The sequence below is a fragment of the Agelaius tricolor genome, unplaced genomic scaffold (genome assembly GCF_023055355.1).
Source record: "Agelaius tricolor isolate 1412-34295 unplaced genomic scaffold, bAgeTri1.0.p SCAF_6, whole genome shotgun sequence".
In the NCBI taxonomy this organism is placed as follows: domain Eukaryota; kingdom Metazoa; phylum Chordata; class Aves; order Passeriformes; family Icteridae; genus Agelaius; species Agelaius tricolor.
In genome coordinates, this window is record NW_027269266.1 from 48649287 (window position 1) to 48675753 (window position 26467).

The 26467-nt window shown below is 35.8% G+C and overlaps 1 protein-coding gene across 1 annotated transcript in view; it reads right to left on the reverse strand.

The window, feature by feature from the left end:
• The window catches only part of CNTNAP2 (contactin associated protein 2), a 1031572-nt gene that overhangs the window by 452444 nt on the left and 552661 nt on the right, over nucleotides 1-26467 (reverse strand). The window contains exon 9 of the mRNA XM_071429755.1: nucleotides 10861-11010. Coding sequence (XP_071285856.1) covers nucleotides 10861-11010 — 150 coding nt within the window. The remainder of the gene's footprint in view (nucleotides 1-10860; nucleotides 11011-26467) is intronic.

The window sequence follows — 26467 nt, forward strand, 5'->3', positions numbered from 1 at the left end:
GAGCAGCAAACTCTAAGGCTGTTTCTGAAACTGCTAATAATCAAATTCTTCCTGCCCTTGCATCTCCTGAAATAGCAAGGCAGAAAATGGAATGAATTTTTTAAATGAGACCAGTTTCAGAGCAGTTTCATGAAAAATTATGGTAGGGAAGAACGCTCTGTATGTCACACTCCAAAGAGTAAAAAAGACATTGGATGAAACAAATTTCCTTAAGAATGCTCTCTGAATGTTGGTATCACCCTCTTTAAAGGATGACTTTTTTTTTTCAGCTCAGTAAAATCTGTGTTAGCTCTGAAATTCCATCAGAGTGTGCACACATTTGTTCTTGACTCTGAAAACAAATCTGAAAGGAGAAATACAATGACTGGGATAGCTGCCTCGCTGTAATGACGTGCTGAGAATACATTCATTAGTCAGTCTTTCTCAAATAGAATGTAATCTACACTAACTGCTAATACATTTGCAATAGCACAGTTATAATGAATACTTTCAGAAGATATTAGAATCATGGCAAACTTCTTTGACCCAATTAAGCAAAGTTTTACTGCAAAATTTCCATGGAGATCCTTGGTTGCAGTATTTTTCTGCTTTCTCAGTCAAATGTGACTTTTGAAGATCTGCCTTTATTAATTTTAAATTATTGGGTCATTCAGATGCCACAATATTAATTATATGAAGCATGTATGCAAGCCAAATCAATTTTTTGAGTGTCAGCTACAGTGCCTGAGTATAACTCTGAAAGTCATCAGTGAAAAGCTAAAAAGAACTTGCACATGGCATAATCTCCTAAATACTTGTCTACTACAGGTTCAAGTATGGAACAGAGACAAATACAAAACTCATCAAATTTTATGTGCTTGTATGACATTCAGAAATTTTTTCCTGCAGGTGAACTGTACCAGCAATGGATTTCGCATCTTTGTTTGAACTTCAAAATGCTGAAGCACTAAATAAAATTAGTTCTGTTGAATACATTTTTAATGAGTGCACATGTGGTTGTGTCATTTTGTAGAACCATCCTAGTGACTGATGGCACATATCAAAAGCAATTTTTGACTAAACAAGAATTCCATTTTACCAAATGATAGGTGGATTTGATATTTTTATATTTCTGGCCGCTAACATGAGATATGACTATAATCTTTTTGCTAATATTTGTAGGATTCTTGAAAAGATCACTCACTGCATTTATAAAGACCTGTCCTATTTGACTTTTGTTGAAATCATAAATATAATAAAATCTCTTTTAAAATGAAATAGGAATATATAACTGACAAAAAAGAGCCCCACTATTCTCAGAAAGATTTAAGCTTCATTTATTATTCCAGTTGTATAATTCCTCAGTGACCTTTCTTCAACATGCATTGAGATATGCAGTATTCTATCTTTGTGCTATCTCAAGATTTTTCATCAAGCATCTACAGAATAACTGAGTCATTATCAGCATGAGTACTGTTTACTCACTCCATGATTTTTAGACATTCAAATAACAAAACACTCTTCCTTCACAGTTGTGTTTTCCCCTCTACCTCACCAAGTTCTTAATAAGAGGCAATAGTGCATGTGCAATCAGAAAAAAAGAAGACATGGAAAAGCTCTTATCTAGTCAATGGAGAACACAAATTGCAAAGACAATGAGTATAAATAAGACAGTATAAAAAAAATGCAAGAGGGTCAACTGTGCAACCTGTTCCCATGAATGAAAATCATGGGAATATGGGATCTGAACATCTTATTCCAAAATTCTACTCCATTTTATTATGATGCAAGTGAAACCACAAAAGGCTTAAGTAATTATGAAAAAAACCATTTACTCTGAAGCTCCACAGAAATATCCAAACTTACAGAGCCAAATATAAAAATTGGTTTTCAAAAAGCTGACTACAAACGTCAAGTACGTATGGAAAGATTTTCAGGAAGCCTGGTCAGTAAGAAAAATAAAACTTAGGTATGAAGAGTAGATGAAGCATTTTCAAGCACCACTAGAACTTTCTTCTTTTTTCATCATCTACTTGGAAAAAAGATTCACAAGTAAATATCCTTAGTGCCCTCTAGAGAGTATTTTTGCTGTTAGAGAATAAAGCAAAATACTTCCTACACAAATACAAAAATATCATGCACACTGTTACACACAGCACCACTATTTGATGTGTTTTTATTGATAAATAGAAGTTTGCTTACCAACGGATTTTCAGTCATTGCATATTACTAGCCACAGCCTCTAATCTCACTTGGGTTTGTTGGACTAGATCAAATGATAAGCATGCAGGTCTCACCCCAGAGTCAGAAAGCCTGTAAAATCACTTCTCAGGACTCTCAGTAGAGTTATGCATGCATTTTGTATGATAGGCAATGAACTCAAAGAGACTAAGGGTATTCTTTATTGCCATGGAAACAAATCTAGCTTCTTCTTCCTCCAGTTTGCAATATAACCTTGACAATGGCCATCATTTCTCAAAAGTCTCATATTTCTTTTCTTCATTCATAAACACAGGATGTTTTTAACAGCTTCACGGTTATTATTTATACTAATTCTATCTCAGAGAAATTGCTCTATCTTAAGGAAAAAACCCAACATGCCCCTCCCAAAAAAAAAAAAAAAAAGTCAAAGGATTGTGGCCATTCAGTGAATAAACTGAATGATAATGTCTTTATCAGGATGTAATAACACAAAATAGTCTAGCAATTTACTGGTTAACCACCAATTCCCCCCTAAAGATATCATCAATATTAAATATTCAGTACTGCATTATCAAATCTTCTCTACCCCAAATTAAACTCAAATCAGGCATACTTTGACACTTATAAGGTAATTTAATGCAAACTGGGAAGTAAGCCACTTTCCAGCAGCAATCCACACTGAAGATTTGTGCATCTCTAACTTGGTATTTCCTGCTGCAAAGTACTATACAGGTAAGTTCAGTGTTTAGCTGGTAAGTGAAAAAAAAAAAGTCTTTAAACCTTCTCTTTCAGCTTCACAGTCCCATTTTGCCAATTTATGCAGATAAATCAGCTCTACACCACTGACTGTGAGATTCAATAAAGTTTTTTCTTTGGAAGATATAAGCCTTCAAAATCTGCTTCATGATTTACAAAAGCATCACTAATAAGTGTTCTTGTTAGAGCTGTAGACTGCCACTTTTATATGATGAGATTTGTTGTCTTCACTAGAAGGTGATAACAACCTGGGACTGCAGGCATGCAAGGATTTAATTGGCAGCCCTAGACACAAAGGGCTACCTGCAGCTTGCTTATATAGTAGAAGCAGCAGATAGTAATTATAATTGGAGCTCCAATCAGGTTTCATATATGTGACAGAATTTACAATCAGCACCGAGAACCATTCTCCTCTCAGACCATATGAGTCAGGCAGGCCTTTTGCTAAATAACATATTTTTGTTTTGTCTCCCACTTTCAGAAACACTACATTTGGTGATATTTGTTTTTTTTTTCTCCTGTTATGCATTCATGACTCATTAAATCAGACTTTAAAAGTTATTAACGTTCACAATCATCTAGATAAGTAGATTTCTCTGAAAAGTGAGTCAGTTGTGTGAATTTCACCAGAATCAGTGGCGTTACGGGAACTTTTTGCCTAAAGTTGTTTACAATATTAACAGGTGCTCATTTACATACTTAAAACATTGAAATGTGACTGAAAATTTGCATTATGTTTAGAGGTTGTGGGAGAAAAAAGGGAGGTCACCAAGGTGATCAGAGGCATTGACCACCTCTTGCATGAGGAAAGGCTGAGAGCACTGGATTTTTCAGCCTGGAAATAGAAGGCTTACAGGTGGACTAATTTTGGCTTTACAGTACCTGAAGGGGGGATACAAGGAATACAGAGAGGGATCCTTTATAAGAAAGAGGAGAAATGGCTTCAAACTGAAAGAGAGGAGGTTCAGATCAGATATTAGGAAGAATTTCCTCACTGCGAGGGTGGTGAGACACTACAACAGCTTGTCCAGAAAAGTTGTGGATGCCCTGCCCCTGGAAGTGTTTAAGACCAGGCTGGATGGGGTTCTCAGCAATCTGGGCTAGTGGAACATACCACATACCCAGGACAAAGGGGTTGGAACTGCATTGATCTTCCCTTCCAATCCAAGCCATTCTGTGATTCTATGATCCTATGATTTTAAAGAGGAATATCACAGATTTTGCTATGGAGAATCCACTGAGGTGCATCTGTAGGTCACTCCCCAAAGAAAGAAAAACCTCTGAAAACAGTATGGTTTATTGATGGCACCAGGAATTTACCTTTTCTCATTTCTATTTTTTTTTCCTGTGTAGGTTTGTTGAATTGTGGCTGTGGACAATAAGCACATGCATAAACCTAGCCAGGACACCCTTGAGAAATAGTTAAACTATGTGGAAGTGTTATTCCAGCATTAATTAGCATTCTCCACTACTTAGAAGTATGATTATTTTTACATAACAGAAAAGCATATTGCTGTCATCTGATCGCAAAGCTCTCATACCTTCTTGGTGATTTCTCATGGGCATCTCCTTAACTCCTTCTTCTTCACAGCATAGCCAACAAACTCCAACTCTCTTCTCCACCAGCTAACCCACTCTTTTACAGCACTCATCCTCACTGGACACAGCTGTGGCCTGATGAGGGCAGGCCTGTTCCTAATCTTTGGTGATTAGTACAGCTGCAACTCCTCAGGGGTGAGATTGCCTTCTGCACTATTTTTATTTTCTTACATTTTATTCCCCCACAGCATATGTGTTTATTTTTCACATCACAATTGAAGACCCTTATACAGTCATACTTGTGATTCCTAATGCCATCAACAGACTACATTGTTTTAAGTGTTCTAAAACCATAGAGCTCTAATCACAACTGACTCGTGATTAGTACTGGTTAACATTCCTACCAACTTTCACTGCTTCTTGAAGTGCCTGCCCTTCCCCTTCTACCAGTATTTTTTTCACTTACTGGTACCAAAAACCTTGTTGGCTTGACCTAATAAAGCAAATAAAGGAGGGCCATATAGAATACAGCTATGATTTTCACTTTTGAGTGTGCCTCCAATACCTTTCTTCTGGGTCCTCAACAGAAATTTCCTTCTCCAAAACTGTTTCCTTTAGAAGTGGTGTGGATAATTTTTACAAGCATTTTCCTTTCTGTTTGGAGTCAAGATCTGTATTAGATAGGGAATTTCCCCAATTTTTATTTTTATTTTCTGGAATATATTTAGAGACTGGAACTATTTGCTTCAGACTAAGACTCAGGGAACAGTACGATGACTATACCTAGTGAAAAAGGAAACAATATATTCACAGAGTTAGAGACAATAGAGTTCCATAAAGTCAATTTAGTCCTTTCCCTGTCCATGCAGGTTTACTGTCTATGGTATATATTCTTCCTCATTCTTTGTTCTTTCTTGGTTTTAAATGACAGTAAGAGTAAAGAAAATGTATTGAAAATTTTGATGTTCTCTTTCCTGCTGCACACAAACATTTGCTTTAGTGCTTCGAAGAAAATGAAGTAAAAGAGATTAAGTTCCTATGCTTTATTTTTTGAGAAACTTCTAGATATATATTCTGCAGCTAAAATCTTCAGCTTAACAAGAGATTTATGTTGTAACAAGGATAGCACTTTTCAAGACTTCATCCATTTATATTTCAGTGGATAGACATTGCTCATATTTAATAGACTTTTACTCAAAAGCTGAAGTTATTCCAGCAAGACTCATGTCCCCATACGTACATTCCTAAACTGCCATTACCATGCTTTTTATCTTTTATTTGCTTGCACATTGTACCAGCTTTCTGCCTGCACCTGTTTTTCTTCAGGACATCAATCTATCTCCAGTATTTCTGCTTGTACTGTTGTATAAAATGTGTTGGTGGATTGGCATATTGACATCACTGACATTACTGAAAAATTAGTCACAGAAAGTCACTATTATTTTACTTGGCCTCATTTTTCTAACCTTCAAAATATCTGAATGAAATAGACAAAAACATAAAATGATGAAAAAAGCATAAATCTCAAAGAGTTAATGGGAAATGATGATCGACTCCCTTCAGTTCTGTCAGTTGTATAAAGGGAATGTGAACTCAGTTGTGTTTCGCTCATTTATAGTACAAGTGAGATGATGAAATAATAAAGAATTTCAATCAGGTACTAAATACCAGAGAGAGGTTTATAATTGCCTGCCATCTAATTTTTTTTCTTTTACTTGCTACAAGCACTTCCTTTCTTTGCTCATGTTTATAAATTAAGCATATCTGCATTCTTTGCTCGTGTATTGACTTATAAGCATTCCAGATTTAACAATCCAAGGTATGAGGGCTGTTAAAATATACGACCTATTCCAAGTCTTTTATTTCCATTTCATGTGTTTACCATTATTTCGTAGGTCTGACTTGGGAGAATACCGGAAGATGAATGTTGAAGTCACACAAAAATCACATTATACCCTGAGTTACTTGGAATTTCCTCTGTGTTCTCCTCATGGATTTCTATTTGAGTTTACAGTAGTGTTATGATCATGAGAAGAAAGATTTCAAAACACACTCAAGACTCCACAAGAAATGCAAATTTGAGCATCCTGTCTTGCGGTCATACATGTAAAAGAAAACCCAAACCACCACAAGCAACAAATGGGCAGCAAAACCGAAGCCCTGACATACAAAAAATCTGCAGAAAAGATCGGCAAAAATAGAAATTCAACCAAACACTGTTACTTATTTATATGCGAGAACTTTCAGACTTGCAGGAATGAAGTCAGCTGGGACTTCTTTATTTTTTAGGTAACAGATAACATGAATTGCCATTAGCTGGGTTGCATTTATTTGTTGTTGACACCTAAAAGCTCAGCTTTGGTTTTGCTGAACAAATTTGAATTTGAGTCAGAGAAACATGCCCCCTCACTCAAAAAAAAAAAAAAAAAAAAAACCAACAAAGTGACCCCTTCCTATCTGATAATAATTGCATTTATGATACTTCAGATGCTTTTCAAATGCCAGTGACACTACCCAGGAACTGTGGCCATGACTGTAATGGCTGTTAATGAAAACAATCCACACAATTATAACAATGGGTAACAATGAAAAATTTAGACACACCACAAAAGATCTTTAAGAAGAGAATGTTCATAGAAGAGTCCAGGAAATTTGAAATAGAGGAAGGTAATTTTTCTTCCAAAATTCCCTCCTCCTTCCATCACCTCTGATTTTATGGACTTCTAGACCAGCACAATTTTTCAAAACAAATTCTACTCCAGGAACAAGACTTCATGTGTTTTGCAGAGAAAGGGAGGACTTTCTATACACCTCAGACTGGTGTCCCATAGGAAACTTACTGCATATTCCCTTCATCTTTGCTTGTCAGAAAAAGCAGCACAGAGTGGATTGACTGATGCTCACAGCATACCTTTGATCTCAATGAAAATTTAGCACTCATACTAAAAACTCTCCCATCCTTCAGCCAGTGAAAGGGAGAGGAAAAGTAGACACAATTAAAAAGAAATGCCATAGAAACAAGTTAAAATTATGTCTCTAATCAAATATTTCCTATGGACATCAGGCAGCTATTAGGTGGTTTGGTGAAAGCTTAGGATGCTTCACAAAAGCCCTTTATCTCCAACAGTGCAAATGAGGTTAATGGACTCATTTTCACTCTGTGATTCACTTACTCTGTTCTGTTTCTTTGTTTTATGCAGATAATTGGAAACAACAAAGAAACATCATTCTCTAGAGCTTAGTAGGGAAGGGAAATTCACGTTTTTCCAAAAAGAAAAATTCAAGAGAAGAAAAAGAAGGAAAATAAAACCAGTGGGCAGAAAATAAGTTATACAGAAGGGTCATAGGCAATTAGCACCCACCCTCCCACAATCTACAGAAATGGCTCATCTTACACAACCTCCCCTTAGTCTTTAGGCTTGAATAAAATGTCACTACTGTCTGTCCTTTGGGAGGATCTCAGTATTCCTGGGAGATAGCACCGAAGAGGCACAAAGCAAGGGGAAAAATGATTTCAACAGTACTGAACATAATATTCTCTGACAGTGAAATGAATAATACTCCTATAATTTACTTACTAGTAAATGTACTAAGTAATTTTCTAGTTTTTCAAAACTAGAAAAGTTAATTCTACAAGCAGAAGTCACAAAATATTCTGATTTCCACATCTCCTTTATTCAAATGTTACTACATGTGTTGTAAAAATTTGGCTGTGCTGGTCAATGACAAGCATTTTTGAGAAAATATTGTACTGCAGTGCTGAAATGCAACTTCTAAATCTTTTCTTCAGCAAAGATAGTAACTTTGCCTATAGTATACATTTGTTGTATTGACATCAGGAAACAGGAAAATGAAGAGGCTCACTTATTTTGGAATCAGAGAAAGGGAAACTTCGGAGAACAAAACACATGCCAACATATAGTAGCTCCTTCAAAGATGAAGTAGGCCATCAAAGAGTGCTCAGAGCATGCTAGAAATGCTGTACAACCTCTCCAAACACAAATTCAATGGACTGAGTATTTTGAAAGGTCAAGAAATATAGCAGTGGGATTGGATGAATATCATAACACTGCTATCTTTAAATCTCATCATTTATCTTTTGCATCTATTATATATGTTTATATTTCATAATACAAAGGTTTAACAGTGTATCTGTAATTATCATATTCAATTCTTTAGCAAAGAAATCTAGATTGATTTTTCACAATGAAAACATCATAAAAGAATTGATAATTATTTCTGCCAGCCATCTAGCATTGTGCAGATGGCTACTGCCTTCTGAATTCAAGGAGCTATCACTTCCTAAACAACTATGTGTATTTGCAGCAAAGTGTTTGATGCTTTCTTATCTGTACTTATTCCGAAGGAAATTAATGAGAATATCTTTGATTACCACCTGGCCCAAATGTTTGAGATTCTTCATTATTCTCCTTCTCTACATCCTCTTGCAAATGTTGTTTGCTTAAAGCCATGACTTTGAGTGTTTCTAAAGACAAGTAAGGAGGCACATGTGCATTTGGAGGGAACAGAACAAAAATACCTTTGCCTTATAAGGTGCAGGTCATGAATATAAAGATTAGGTGTCTAACATGCCTCCAAAAGGCTGTCTTTAAGTTGCATTCTTTAATATATTATTTATATATACATAAATACATAACATAGATTTATATCGAAATATTCATGTGGGACCATAATATTATAAATGGGTTCTATAAGTTAAGCTTCCTCAGATTCACAGCTTCTGAGTTTATGTGAGTGAGGAAAGTGTTGAAAATGCAGATTTTGAAATAAACTTGGGACATGAAGGTTAGGACACCACTGTTCTTTTGACATAACTTTAGAAGACCTTTCAGAGGACAAAAGATACTAAGGAAAAACAAACACCCCATAGTTTGTGTAACAGGACCATGTATTTGCATGAACAGATGTGGGAATGAGACTTCAGGGATTTCATGATTGACTTCCATATCCCACTAGAACAATATCTGCATGCACACTTGTTTTTTATGGAAGAATAGTGGAATTATAAAGTGCAGGTCAGCAATGACAAATCAAGCAAATTTCATAGTCAACTGAAATTACAACAAATCAACCTGCCTTTTGACCAAGAAAGGACATAAAAGCTACCTGGAGAAACTTGTCAATCTGTCCCTCAAAGACAGAGAAACAGAGATAAAAGACATTTCAGAAGAAATCAGTCAATCTCTCTCCAGAAAGGTAATAGTGATCTGGGGATTTTACCTATCAAAATTTACAGAATTTAACACTTGATGCATTATATACAGCTTTTCTTATTGTCTCCTATGTGTGCTTAATAACTTCATTTAATTAGAATGTCACAGATTGTTCTGACAAATTGAACATATTATGTTTTGACAACAAAATATTTTTCACACTTTATCATGTGGAAACTGGCTATACTAGAACTGTTATTTGAGGCAATAGGCTAAAACAGAGCATTAGCTGAATTATGGATATTGGAAAATAGGCATGTTACAGCAACAGGAAGTTTAACTCTTGTGACAGACCTTTAATTTGATAACAATGAAATGCAAACAACCTTGAAATTACTGTTTTCCCTTTCTATTTAGAGTACTTCATGTAACACTAAATTTTCCATTCCTTGGGTAATGTTATGACTATTTATAGTATCACATTTTTATTTTATTTTTATTAGACATGCACCTTGTAAGTTTTAAAGAAATCAATTCTTAACACTGATAAATTCTGCTTTTAAAATTTATGTTCTCTGTCTGAAAAATTCGTGTTCCACCTCAAATGTGTGGCACACTTCAAAAGTGCAACCTGCATTTTTTTTGGATCAAAAATATTTTTAACACACAAAGACACTTTTTAATATAGAAATTTAAATGTCAGTTTAAAAAACTCAAAGAGTTCTGATGGTCTTTTTTGATTTTCATAATGCTAACACAGAAAACCAACCACAATAAATATCAAAGTCATTCCTTTTTTAGCGTATGGACTGTCAACAAACAAAAATACTGAACAGTCTAAGGCTTCAACCTATGAGAGCTTCTCAACTATCCACAGTCATGTTAGAGCTTAAAAACCAGCAAAAATATCAGGGCCTCTCCTGAACAATGATTTCTCTTTTTTTCTCTTCAGGATGTCAAACTTAAAAAATTTATTTCTCCACTTGATGCCTTTTGTTTAAACTACCGAGTGTCCTTTCTCTGAAATGTTCAGAGATCTGAGAAATCATTCCAAGTTAGATTGGAAGTGAAATTAAGTTTAGTATTGTACACCTAGGCCTTTACCTCATAATAAGATACACACAAATGAATTACATCCTGAACTCAATTTCACCTGTTATATACATTAAAAGACAACCGCACTTTAGGAATGTATTTGATATTTTTTTACCTCCAAAGAAATATTTTTCTCCCGTCTTGACTTGTAGAGGACTGTTAGTTCGAACAGCTGAAGCTTCATCGCCATCAATGGTGAGGACAGCAAAATTTTCCTTAGCCAGGAATCGAACTTCATGCCACTGCCCATCATTAAGACCAGAGCCTATGAAGAACAAAAAAAACATTGCAACATTTTACTTACTCCAATATTAACTATCTCTAAGTGTTTTGTGTGTCTTTTTCACAGGCTCATTATATAAGGTTTAATAAAGGTTACTGCAGAAATGAAATCATTTTAGTGGGATAATGAGGTATTGTTATTAAGGTGACAATTACAAAGAAATCCACATTATATCATAAATACAAGTCTTGGAACTACTGAAGTGTCCAGGCTCACAGGCATAACAGAATCTAACTACAGATGTTATCACTCACCTTTCCTATCAAAAGGCCATATTCTGCATTTTACTAATAAAGAATATGTCTTAATTGATTCTATGATTAAGCTCAGAAGGAAAAGATATTGATTCATCCATTAACTATAGTGAGTAAGAGTGCCAAAGGGCACATTATGCTCATGTTAGGCAGATATTGTTACAGATATTTCCAAGAAAAAGGAAAGTAAAAATAGGAGGGGAAAAGGCTCATGTAGGTAGTGAATTCACAGCTAATTGGGATGTAGGGCTACTCAGAGAAGAGGAAGACAGAGGAAGATACTATCACAGAGGAACTTCAAAACCAGCAAATGTCTGAAAACCCCACAATCTTACGGGAGCACCATCCTCCAAATACTGGCAGCAGTAAAGGAGATTGAATTGTCCATTCATTCAGATCTTTTAAGACCTACAGAAGTTGCATACTTCTAATGTTGTCTGCAGCAGCTGGCAGAAAGCCAGCTTGCCTGGCACATTGAGAACTGCCAAAGGGTGCTGGTTTGTTCTACTCATTTCCGTGCAGACAGGTTATGCTGGGTCAGCAAACGACTAGCAAATGCTGTAGTAAAAGCAAACTGCAAGTTTTGGCATCTCTTACAAGCAATATTTTCTCCACCTAGATAAAGTCACCTTAGCAAAATGTCATTTGCCAAAATGAAGCACAATGCAATGTAATAAGCTGTTTCTAAAACTAAGTGGAAAGCAAAATGTCAGCAGAAGTATAATGCAACATAACTTCTCAAAATATTTAAAAGAATGTTACCTTCCATGAACAAAGAACAATAATCACAGCAAAGAGATATACCCAAACATCGGATGAATATTTTTTCCCCTAGTGTTTTTGCATCTTTGTTTAAAATATGAGATCAAGTTGTGAAATAAAATAGGGGGCTGTTCTCATATTCTCAGAAAATTCATTAGTATGAATAAAAGTGGCAGAAGCCCCTTGAAAATGTATCAGTAAGAAATGTTACTACTGAAGCTTGTAAGTTTATTCAATCTAAAGTAAGAACAGAAGAAAGACCTAATATACCAAATATGAGGGAATTTTTCTTTGTTTGTAAGCTTTTTCTCTATTTTCATTACTCCTGAAAAAGAAGAAACTGAAAAACATATAATTATAACATAGATAAAATTATTCTTTACTGATAATAAACGAAGAAAGAAAAATACCCAATTATTTATGGACTTCAAAACCAAATTTATTACAGCATGTGCTACTACAACTGAAGCTTATTAGAACATACTTAAAACCCAATTTTCCAGCCTGAGATGACCTAATATTAAAAAAATCTATTTTATATTTTTATCGAGGTATTTAGTATTATCTTGAACTGAGTAACAACAACTAGAGACTCCTGGACAAAAATTAAGAGTTGGCTATTAAAACACGGGGCACAAAAGCAGTGGCATGAGCTGTTCATCACAAAGGGAGGTATATCTAAAACACTCTCTGGAAAGGGGGACATTGCAGAAACCAAGACACAGCAGTATATGAGACAAGAAGGTGCACAGCTGAGCACAGCCAAGCCCCTCAGCCCCAGGCAGGGAGAGGTGAGGGAAAACAGGACAGAAATGGCCCTGCCAGCTCCAAGGGAGAGCGGGAGCAGGGAAGGGAGGGGCCCTGGCCACCAGAGCAGAGCAACAGCTCAAGAGAGCAGGAGCGGCAGAGTCCTGGTCTTACCCCTGCATCCCCTCCTGTGCTGCTCAGGAAGAGGATGTAGAAGAGTTCTGACTGAGGAAGTTGAGCTTTAAGAAGAAGGAGGAAGAAAGGCGTTGTTTTAATGATTGGCTTTGCTTCTCACTACCTATATCTATTTTAATTGGCAATGAATTAAATTAATTTTCACAAGCTAAGTCTGTTTTGCTTGTGACTGTAATTGGTACACGATCTCCCTGTCTTTATCTCACTCCATGAAATTCTCAGTCCTTGCCCTGTTGAGGAGTGGGAGTGAGAGAACCCACCATGACAACTGATGGAGCTAGAGAGAGATGACTGTGCTATGACATTGGAAATTCACTGTATTTCATATAATAAAGCTAAGCTCACCATCCTCACCTCTTGAGGATGCTCCTTCATAAAAGAATGAACTGAAAGTACTAATGAGAAAAGCTTTTTAAGTTAAATATGGCATGAGATGCAAAATATGTCAGTTATTTTAATCTGTACTTTTGTATTTTGTGTATGTACTGTGCCGTCTCCATGTGCAGTGAAGGGAAAACCCCCCAAGCTCACCAGCAGCACGCTGAGAAACTGAACATTACAATGACTCAAGGCAAAAAGCAGGTGGAGGGAAGGTGGATGAGCAGAGCAGGTGGTTCTCCTGAGCAGATCAGGAAATGAGAGCATGAGGAGAGCTGCAGGTTAAGAGCAAAAGTGATTTCATGCATTCTCTCTCTGTGTGCACAGCATTTAGCAAGATTTAGCAAGGGAACACACTGCTGTCTGTAAGCTGCTTGCTAGAGGCATGATTGGAAAAGCATTGCTGTTTTGACTAAATTAAAAATATCTGCCCTTACAAGTTAGCATCATTCCTGTCAGTCCCTGAAAGATGACACTGTTTCTGCTTTATGAACTCTTCAGTGTATTGATACAAAATAATCATAAATAAAGGCTGTTTACTTAGCTAAAGGTATTACCCATCCTCATGGAGCTTTGCAGTATGACAGTAATATTCCCAACTGTTCTGGCTCAAAGTTGTCTCAAAAATTCTTGTACAAATTTATGTTTGCTTAGAAAACTTACTGGTACATTTTTTTCCTGCAGAGTTAACTGATGAATGCTAATGAGGATTGCTCATTACTACTCAGCAAATACTATTTTCTTTACAGAATTTTGCTCCCCAGTCAAAACACTAAAAGCATCTTTTATCCCTACTACTGATTTTATCTGATTTTTTAATTTATGTGTATTAGCAGCAGGAGTGTTAACCCTCCTTTATAAATGGCACAATGATTTGTGTCAGGAACTTAAACTATTATTGGGATATATGATGTATTTTATATACATATATATATATATGTATATATAAAATAGGGCATACATTTGTATAGCTGCATGACCTGTTTCTATTGTAATATTTTATTACAAGCCTCATCTATATAAGGATTATTTTTGCTTGCTGAGATCTTTCTGTAAACCAAGACTCATTAATAAGAGGAGATCATGTCTCCTTACAATAAAAGAATTTTTAGCTGGAAAGTTTATGATGACCTACATCCCAAATGCACAATGATGGCTTCTCATTGCAGTTTAATTTCCTCATCTGAGCTGATACATATATTTATTTGCATTCCTTTTCTTCTTACTCTTTTTTTAGTATGAAAGTTGAGAAAAAAAAAAAAAAAAAGAATTGCATATTGCTGCCACCACAAATTCCCTACTGAGTTCTGGAAAAGATGGTTTCATATGCAGATTAAATATCTTAATGAAATGCATTCTCTCTTTGTAGGTTTTCTATTTAAATGACATTATTTAAAAAGTAGGACTCTTGAGTTAGGCACTTTGATTGAACAAGAAGAAACAGATGTTTTGCTTATTACAGACATGGAAGAAGAACTAGATTAACGAATACTAAAAAAGTACAGGGGTTTAATAGAGAATTCAGAAAGATAACATCTGGTTGAGTTTTGCCTCAGGGAAAACTATAGTAGCAAAAGTTTCAAATTCTTCTATGGATAACCTTGTATGATCAAATCTTCCTTTCAAAGGTACTGACCCATGCAGTGACTACCAATGAGTGCTAGCTTATACAGTCTGCTGATGTACCTGGGCAAAATTCTTCTGAAGTTAACACCATAACATCTGCCACATCAGAACAGAACACTGCATTAATTTTGATATAGGACTGTAACCCAAAATTTACTTTAAATGTAAAGAAGAAAACAAGGAAAGAATATCATCATTATCTCCATGAAGCACTGGAGCAATGCAAGGCTATGCAGCTGCATATGGGTTGTTAGTTCCCACTGCTGTAGAAAATATTTTGTATTGTAATTTCTTGCATATTCTACTAGGAGATGAAGCCCTCATCCTCAGCCTGAAGGCAAAGGGAAAGGTTTTTTATTGCTTTCACTTTAGCCAGACAGAACCACTTTTCAGGATAGTGGTGTAATTGTTATTCCTGGCTAATCCCTCACCAACTCAGTACAACTGTGCACTAGTATTTCTGACTATAAGAAAAAAAGCCAACAATGTTTGGTTTGAAACATTCAGCTGTGTTCAAATATACAGCAGTATATGCCATGAATATTCAATCAGAAAAAGATAAAATATAATCACCAGATGCAATTACATGATCTGTGCTTTTTTTGTATTTAGTTAATTGTAATTTTAAATCGGAAAAGCAAAATCACAGCTCCTCCAAAAATAATATTTTAGATAGTTTCTTCAATAAGCTAACTAAATATATAATTTGTTTTAGGACTTTTGATTCAGAAAATATGTTTTTATTTTAATTTTTATTCATTTTTTGGCTAACCCGATGAGCAGTAATATAAAACAGTGAAATGCAGTCCTTGAAGGTATTTTGATGATAAAAAACCTTGTTCTCCAACAGAAACAAAACAGCTATGTTAAATTTTGTCCTCATGTTTAAGCTCAGAGTTCTTTTTTAAGGTGAGTAGTTGGAAAAATGTTCCAATTTTGCCTCTTGGTGATATCTAATTTATACTGTTTTTGGTCTGCAAGTTAAACATAACATTATCCAGAGAAGAAAAAATGAGAATTCAGCTTTATATGCATCTCTAGCCTTGTATGTATAGGACTCATTTTGAAAAGGGCAGGTAATTTTCTTGTTTCCACAGTTAATACTGCTGTGCAGGAAAAAGAAAATATGACAAATACATAAATCTACAATGCTGCAGAGTCTTTATAATATTCAAACATATTCTTATAAAAGGCTTGGCTACTAGTGATTTTAATGGAATGAACCATAAATGTGGCAAATAATGGTCAAATTCATAAAGATTTCTTTTTGTTCTCTTACTGAAAAGTAATAAAAAACAGATAAAATAATGTTTGCTCTTGAATGACATTTACAAATTCTAAATTTAGACACTTGCAGAATCTTGTACAACTTCTGAAACAATTTTAGTTTTTCAAGCACAGGATTTTTCTCTTCTCTCTCTTCTGTTCTTCACGCACACTTTATTCTCATTAAAAAACTAAAATTAAATTGTTAAATTTTGCCATAGACATGAAAATACATACAATTGGAAATTAGAATATTGATACGTGTTTCAGCTTAGCTTACAGAAAGAATGCTGTTAGAGATCAAACACAAATTTGCCACTGCCCTCTTCTTCTATTCCAGTCAATATCACATCAGGAAATGTTGGCTCTCAAAATGCAAGCTTTGCCCTGGAATTGCATAAGACAAATGCTCAATGGCAGTCAACACCGTGAAGGGTTCCTGGATAAATCTTTACCAAGAAACAGGCAATGGTCACGCATTATCCATGAGTGACCATCACTAATAAAACTTAGTGTATTATAAAAATATATATATAAAAATGCTAACTTAGCGTTTTACTTATTATTTAGCACAACTGTTCTAAACTCCCCAAAACTATTTGCAGATCACCCTCTAGCTTTATCTGCCTTTCACCTGGCCACACTATGATTACCTTACAGCATCGTCCTCCATACCCAGACAATCATCATCATTGAGACCTGAAGACATTTACCTACATCTAAGAGCACCTAGAATAAAAACAACTTTCCTTACTTAAAACTAGGAACATACTAATGCAAAATATGATCTATTATTAGGAGTCAAGCAATGTCAATAATTGTAATCAAATCTGGCAATTTAACTCCGCTTTTCCTACATACCCAATTTATAAATGAAACCTCCAGATTTTTTTTTCTGGAAAATTGTTTTCTTTTTTCCCTTGTGAATTATAAGAAGTAAACCATCTTAGAAGCATCATTATACTTATAAATCTTTAATTTCATTTAATAATTTTAATCATCATCTGCTAGATACCACACTGCACTGAATCATTATTTTTATACACTAAGCATCTTAACATTTTGATAAGTGACCTAACCAGTACTTTCCATCTTATGAAACTTTAAGTAAGATACTTGTTTTGTGGCTATTATTCTGTCATACTTTGTTAAACTTTATTTGAGAAGGCCTTTCTGAATTTGAGACCCTTTTGTATCATTACAATTTATATTTATTGTATATTTATTATTTGAAGGGCTAAATTTGAAAAGAATAGAGCAACTAAACATCAGTATTTTGTCTTATCTTTGGACTAATCGAGTCCAGATGCCTACAAAACCATGACAGAGAAAGTCCTTATTTTTGGCACATTCATGCTGGCTAAACAATGTAAAAAAATAAAATAAGTAGATATTCCAGACAGGGGAGAAAAGTGAATCTGTAACTTTTAATTTCACAGTACTGAAGTATGCAGGGAAGATTCAGAAACATAGACTAGTGGTATTTCCCTAGATTTTTTTCACTAGTTCTCAACTTAAACACTTTCACTTTGGTGTAAGCAGCATACTTAAATTGCAAACAGAACATAATTCAGTGCAAAGGGTTTTGTTGGTAAGAAAAAAGCAGGTACAGAAAAAGCAGAAAAAGCTCCATTGAACTAAAAGGAAATTGACATTGCTTGACCAACAGCTAAAATCAAGTGTAACATTGTTTTGATATTTTAAATGCTTGAGACAAGCTTACCAGCCTGGGCTCTGAATCAACAAGAATATTTAAAAAACATTTTTTAGTCGGAGATTACTCAAGGGTATAAAAGCTGGGCACATCTTAAAGTACTCTGGCAAAGTGAAGACTAAATATGTCTCAGATATCCAAACAGTTTTTTCAATGCATGTTTTGTGGTCATCAATGCATGACTGAGAGTTTGAAGTATATGATGGGAGAAGAGGTGACTGAGCTTTCTCACTTAACTTGTGGTACACAAAACCAGCTTTTATGTTGCTCATTTGGCAATACTTTCAAATCAGCACCTGCAACACTTTCACTATGCTCCTGCTTAGAAGATACAGAAAGCTCTAGGCTCCAGAGTTTTTGAAAGGAAGTTTGCATAGCAGCCCTCTTTTGTAATTTAATACTATTATACAAAAATTCTGTTTACAGTTTTATCTTCATTGTACATAGGTCCCTCACAGCAAATAGGAGAAACATTGCAATTTTTTTCTTCTAAATTAAATATAGCACTTTTTACAAGGATTTGCTCATACCTCTGCCTCTATTCCAGAGGCATAAACTGTAGAAAATCAAAGCCACTGCTCCCACCAGAAGAAATTAATAAATGTTGGCATTATCTAGCAAATACCAACAGCCAATTTATTAGTGTTTCTTCATGATCTCTTTTTAATTCAACTCAAGCTACATTAAACAATTTTTTATTTAAAGCCTTTTTTTTTAACCTGGAATATTCCACTGCCAGAACCAAACATATGAAAACTGATTTTATTTGAATGACTTTCCATAGGGTGGTTGAAATCCTGTTAGTCACACATTGAGGCTGGACTTAACCTTGCTGCAGACCAGTTCTGCAGGCAAAAACAAATGCAGAGAACTCTGCACAGCAGAAGACAGTTTTGTGCATGAACCAGGGTCCTATAAAGGTGGAGGTAAAGGTTTACATGCAAACTGAATTGTGGTTTAGTTGTTGCTGAAGTGTGTTTATAGAGCAAATCTTGCACTTGTCCCCTCGTACCGGACTTTTTTTGTGTTAGTTTAACTCTCTATGCCTGAGGGCTGTATTTTCTTCAGATGAAATGAAGCCCAAACTCCAACTCATGTGCAAATGACTTTGCATGGACTTTGAGGTCTCAGCATGAACTGTTCTGCTCTGTTGCTCACTCCTATTGTGCTGCACTGCTTGCTACTGAAGACTGAGCCAGGTCTAAAATGTTGAAAGCATTTGCTTTGGACATTGGGATCTTGATTCAAAAGGAAAACAGCCTATTCTCTTCTATCAGGATCCCTAAGGAAAAAGTGATAAAACCCTGCCATAGCACTCTGCAAGGGAGAAGTCCAAGATGCTCCTTGCTCCAAGAAGAAAATATTTTCTCCATAATTTGTGTGTATTTGCTGTCCCAGATCCCTATTTCTGTTGTGTTAAGTAGGTGTATCTTCAAAACCAGAAAGCTGACAGAGAAAAATAAACAATAAAGTTCTTAGCCGTTATAGATGGATAACTAAATGATTGGCTGTCGCAATTAAGGGATGAATATTGTGTGAATATTAAGAAAAGCTTTAGTGATGTATAGTTATGTTACTGTAGTTTAGATGTCCTCTGTTCTCCCCATAGTTCCCTTTCCCCCCTGTATTGTTGCCACCAGACAGCCGGGGTTGTCTGGGACAGGTAGAGAGAAGGCAGCACATGTGTCCCTTACCTGGGGCAGGTGGGAATGGAAAAGCTTGGTGCTTAGGGGGTGCAGCATGACAACACCTGATCTCCAATCAAGTTACAAGAAAGCAGTCTCCACCAATAAATGGCACAGAAGAGCTGACTGACAGACTCTGGGAAGAGCCAGGGCTGGCTGATGCAACCCCAGGGGTATAAAAGACTGAACATCCATCTTGAAGATGAACCGACCACGTGGTATCCATGTATCCATGAGGGGCAGTTCCCAGCGCTGCAGCTTTTTCCTTATGTAGTCCTTTGTTGTATTTTTGTTAAGGTTTAATAAACCTCCTTAAATTTTCAAAGTGAGCAGTTGTTTCTCTCATTAACGAACAACAATAAAGTGTTAAATAATGATAATTTCAAGTTATCCACTTTCTCAACTAAAGTTATTTTTTTAATAGAATAATAGAATCACTAAAACTGGTAAAGACCTCCAAGATCACTGAGTTCAGCCCTTGACTGAGCAGCATCATAGCAATTAAACCACAGCACTAAGTACCATTTCCAGTTGTTTCTTGAACACTTCCAGAGATGATGACGCCACCATCTCCCTGGGCAGTCTGTTCCAATGTTTAAACAGAGTTTCAGTGGAAACATTCTTCCTAACATCCAGTCTGAACCTCCCCTGGCACAGCTTGAGGCTATGCCCTCTTGTCCTGTCTGTACAGGACAATATTGTTATTATACATTCTGTCTTCTTTGTAAAGAGCACAGTAGCAGGTAAACATGAAATATATTCTGTCTCAAAGGCAGACACAAAAAAAGTATTTGGATCTTAGGGAGTGGTTTTCCAAGAAAACCATAAAAAACAATTTAAAATGCTAGCATTGCATGACTGCTTTACATTTTACTGAATATTGCCTTTCACAGACTGCTGTTGGAAATGCAAGCTAGATCTCAGTGCCAAGATAGCCTGTACTCTGACTCTGTCCATTACTCTGTCCTAGGTTTTAAGAGTGTATTTCCTGTGTTCATGTATGAGAAAGTATCTAATAAAAGCAGCCTTTCAGCATAAAAGAAGTTCTAAGAAGTGAAGAAAGTTGAAAATGCCTCCAGCTCCTCTGCTTCCCTATAAGTTTGATATGGCAGCATTCCTTCTCACATGCATTTTTCACTAGGGGTTGTCAAAGAGGAATACATTGTTTAAATTACAACCTCACACCTTTGAAAAGGTATCAGACCATCAATTCTTCAAATAAACAGTGCCCTATTTTTCTGCTCCTTAATATAGCATTAGATGAACTGTGAATGTCAGTGGAGTTTCCCCAGACTCGTGGAAAATGAGGAATGACTTCACACCCAGTAAGAGAGAAAAGGCAGTTCTTTCAAACACAGCCACACAGCAGTGGATCTTTCAGCACAGCAACGAGATCAGAGCTAAGCAGTTACAGCGCTGGGTCCTAGAGGAGCTACCTTTGAAATGCAGAATGAATCCACTGGCTGTAAGAGAGGAGAGCCAGGAACAGAGCTGCCCTGTCAATATAATTCATAGGACACTGGGAAAGCTGACATGGGAGGAACACACTGATGCATACCCACATGCACATGATACAAGTATCTGCTCGTCAGGATCAGAGGGATTGAGAGATCTCAAACTGTCATGTTATCATTACAACTATAAAATCATATGTCTCAGAAATAATAAGAGTTAAAGAGCCAAACAAATACCTCTTTTGCCTTTTGGTACAGGGAGTTCAGCTGGGGTTAATGCCACTGATGAGGAAATCACAATGGTGAGCTAATTAAAAATGCCTCAGCTGAAGACCTGAACTTCCAGTTATCTGTATCAGATGAGAATTTAGGCCAACATACAGAAAACCCCAAGTTTTCATGGAGCTGGATTAGATGAGCTGCAGTATCCTTCACACCTACCAGCCTGTAACAATCAAAATCCTTATAATGGAGAGGCATTCACTTTTCCTGGTCACCATTACTACTAGATTTCATGATGAAAATATTGCTTCCAACTCAGGTTACATATACTGTACCCACTCATAATTACTGAATCTGTTCTGACAGTGAGGGAATCAAGCTAAATTAATAACTCCTGAGCATCAAGTAAGTTAGAACAAACTTCTGCCCTGAAATGCAGCTCCACTCCTGCATCTGCATCAATCTTTGTGTGAATAGAAGGACCAGCAGTTTGTAGAGTAGGTAAGTTTTTATAGAATTTTTATAGAATTCATTTCTTTAAAATTTATAAAGAAGGCACTAAAGCCAAAGATTCTAACTCAAGTATGAAGGTTGTACGTAGACTACAATTTTGTTTTTTTTTTGTTTCTTTTTCCTTCAGGCATTCTGTTAAGGGGAAAAATGATTGATTCTAACAGTTCAACAGTTTTCTTACCATACCAACACACACTTCAAAAGCTTTTTAAGCTCTTTGCTGACCACACAATTGTAATTTATTATTATTGCTTTTTACTTCACCAATGTATTTACATTTGTTTTATTTTGTCTTTGTTCTAGTAGGCAAAGGAAGAAATCAATTTTACCAGAAATTTTGACTGATCTGAAAAGATTAGGAAATTAATAGTTTATTCTGTCTATGATACTTAGGAATAAGGTGACACTTCATGAATTATATTTAATTACGGTGTCTTTTCCAATTTTTATTTTCTGTCCACTCCCTTGTTAATAATTCCATTAGTTTTTAAATAAGAAGAAGTGAGACCACAATGGAAAATAGAGAGGTTAAAATCTAATAGATTTTTTTTTTCCTTTTCTGCAGTTTTATTAAAAATTCCTAATGCAAATATGGTTTTTTTGGAATCAGAAAATTTCATCTCCCTCCTTACCGTAAAGTTTCTTTTCAATAAGAACTTGATCTGCACTGCTATTATAATTTTTCATTGCAGGTTTTCTGCTGCATTTTATGCATTAGGTGGTCTGTCATATGCATAATTAGCAATTACAGGACCCACAGGCAATAAATCATGAAAACATATCATCTTTGCATCATACTTGGGTTAGCAACATTCTGATGCACAGTAGAGGCTGTCACCAGCATTTTATGAAGATAGATGATTGAACTATGCAACTCATAAGCTGAATTGTGATAAATCACTCAGTTCACTCTTGCTAAAGGCCTTGTGACACTGTCAGTTAAACACTGCTGAGCACCCCACTCTGCCTGTGACAGGAGCAGCTGCTGACACCTGCACCCCTGCTGGTGGCCTGGGCTCTGGTTAGGGACTGATGGGGACAAGCCACCTTAGAGAACCTATTCTCATTCAGAGGATCCATAATTTCAGTTAGCTATTTGACATCTGCTGATAAACCCCCTCCTCTCACAAAAAAAAAAAAAAAAAAAAAAAAAAAAAAAAAAAAAAAAAAAAAAAAAATTAATTTTAGTGTTTTATTCTAAACACTAATTTTATAGAACACACTAGTTTTACAGAACATGCCCACGTTACAGAAAAGTTACCAGAACTAGTTGCTCTGCTGTAATCCTTGAAAGGCCAGCATGTCAAGAAATGCCTCTGTGAATGGATACTACTTTTAAAAATTAGCATTTTACAGAACTATCATTGTTCTAGCGAGAAACGAGGAAAACAAAACCCAAAAACCTAAATTATGATCTAAAATAAAACTATTTTTAATATAATTACCACAAGGGATTTGATATAAAAATTAGTAAATAAAAAGCTAAGTAATTTGAATATGCAATTTATTCTATTGAGGACTTACTGTGTTTTCCCAAATTCCCTAAAATATCCCTTTGAAAGATACAGTTTGAGATACATTTATTTTCTGACCTACTAAAAATGTGAACATGATGATTTTATTCCTTATATTCTACTTGTTCACCACTGATACAAAGCGACTTCAACAGTAAAATACACTATAAAATAATGACAACTTTGCATCTGTCCTAAAAATCCACAGTAAATAAATAAGTAAATAAACATATTTACCATAGGAAATCTGTTGTTTCATGCATGATTGCCTTCATATCACAGAGACCATCTGGAAATGGATTTTTAAACAAAACCTTTCTGAAAATTTGATGGTGTAACTAATGTTGTTTTGGTTTGATGAAAAAAACATAATAAAGCCTCATCTCAGATTCCAAAGCATGTAAATGGAAATCAAATACCCTTACTGACAGGAATACTGGTAGAAGTAAAAAACTTTAAATAATACTTTTACTGAAATAATTTATCTCTACATTGCTTTTTTAAGTTGTTCAGTGCATGATAATTTAGCCAGCTGTTTATAAAACCTTGACATGCAACTTTGTTTAGGATTGGGTTAAACAGCAGAGAAAATAAGGGTAGCTTGATAAACCTTCTTGTTCTCAATTTGCCAACTTCTTTTTAAACTTCTATGACCTGTCAAACTGGTAATTAAATGTTGATTTATTACAGAAGGCTGGCAATTGTTGTAGCTCATTTGCTAAGGACTTATGATCTACTTCGCAGTATAGAAAATCAGGAACCAACCAAAGTCCTTATTGTTTAATTTCATTCTCTTAAGACACGGTAATGGGGAAACTATTTCAGCTTCACATACTAATGTCAGGCTTGCAGTCTGGATCATGCTCAGTCACTCTTCATGTGGTTTGCATCTTTGCAATGTTACATTTGTTCTTATTGTTACTGTGCCCTAGAAATCACCAGTTCATTCAGTGCTTCAGAAAAGCACATCTAAGGCAGGAGGAGGAACTTTCTCCAGGTTTCCATAGAAATATCATGCTTTGGGAGAAGTTGCTCCTGCTGAATTAATGAGGTTGGTTATGATAAAGCTATTCAGGTCTAGCATTGAGAAAGTGCAATGAACCTTGCATTTTGATGGAAAATCTGGAAGTTGACTCAAATGAAAAGTAAAAAGAATTTAATCTGGATAACAGTTTGAATTCTGATGGTCTTCTTTTTCTGACTGCAGTCATATGGAACATGCACATGTACTCCTGGTACTGCTAACAGCAAATTAAACATCCTTAGTCATTACACTTCTAAGAATCTACAATTCCTTAATGTGAATGTGGAGATAATCTCCTGTCAGGAGATTTGAAGATCTTGATTCAGCTTCAAGCCTTTCCCCATTTCCTAAGTTTTGTTTTTTTTTGAAACTAAAATGAAAGAGTAGGCTTCTGAGTTGAAAACAGAGGATCCATGCTAACACCAGGAAGGATGGTTTGTCAATAATTCTTGGCCCGTTTCGCCAATTTTTAATGGGTTGAGTATGACATAGCAGTGTTAGGGGAATTCTGGATTTTACTTCTCCTATGGTTTTGCACTTATATACTTGTCATCTAAGCAGGGCTATTTCAGCAGAAAATGAGTATTTGGAGTTACATTTAAAAACATACAAAATTTACTTTTATAGAACATGGTGGACAAGGCCGATTCATTATAATGTGTTACAGTTTGTTTCTAAACACTTATGACAGTTGTGACTATAATGCAAATACTGGATAACTCTGCTAGCTCTATAGGGAGGTAAAGGGAAAGGCAGGGGAATAGAAAGTATCTAAAATATACACATGTTCTACAGGCCCAGCACTTTTAAGCAAGCTTCTTAGCATCCTCCAAAATGATCATATAAGTAAATTTCAGAATTATAAAGCAAAAATACAGGGAAGTCTCTCCTCTGGAAATGTTTGGTCTGTATAATCTTGAAATGACAGAATTATAGATATTACTAATGGGTCAAAATAAGAATACCTTAAACATTTTTTTCCACTTTAAATATCACACTATTGGACATGACTATAAAGCACCCAAGAAATTAGAAAATATGGCAGTAAGTGCAGAGCATATTTTTAACACAAGACCCACTGATATCCATAAAAAAGTTTCAACTGGCTGGGGTCTAGACAGGTGCAAAACATGTACAGTGCAAACAGTTTACTTTGAATCTATTTTTCAGTGGTGGCTAAGTCTTCTTGTAAGTCTACAGCCTGTTCCAATATTGTTATCAGAAACATGTTGAAATAAGATCTCCAGTGAGACGTGTTCTTATTTGTAAATGAAGTATGACGCTTGCTTACAGCAGAAATTTCCAGCTGCCTTACATCCATGAGCTGGCTTTCATGCCAGTGGTACATGTGCTTTATTTGGATTTTCCAAATAAATTATTTCAAAACTGTGCTGGTTTGGGCTGGAGTAGAGTTAATTTTCTTCACAGTAGCTAGTGTGGGGCTGTGTTTTGTATTTGTGCTGAACACAGGTTTGATAATACAGAAAATGTTTTTTGTATGCTGGACAGGAAGCTGGGGATGCATGGGAGGAGACACAGCCAGGACAGGTGACCCAAACTGACCAAAGGGACATTCCAGACCATCTGACATCATGCTCAGGATATAAAGGGGGGGTAGGGGGGGGAAGAAGGAGGAAGAGCGGGATGTTTGTCTTCCCAAGTCACTGTTACATGTGCTGGGGCCCTGCTCTGTTGGAGATGGTTCAACACCTGCCTGCCCATGGAAAGCACTGAACTAATCCTCAGTTTTGCTTTGCTTGTGTGTAGAGCTTTTTCTTTCCTTACTAAACTGTTTTTCTTTAAGCCCATGAGTGTGGCAGTATGTGTTTTTGACTGTAATGCAGTTTTAGTAGTCAGTTGTATAATCTTTCCTATTCTGTACTGTTCTAGCATATTTTATTACTAATGGATTGTTCCTTTCCCCCCGTGTTGCTGGTTTTACCCTAGCTGTCCTTTGCCCTAGCTGTCCATCTCCCCAAAGACCTGCCCTTTTGTTCCCTGTTCCTCCTCCCATTGAATGCCAATCCTTCCCCAAGCCTGCTCCTTTCTCTAGAAACTTCCCTATCAATCTTGTATTCTTCAAAA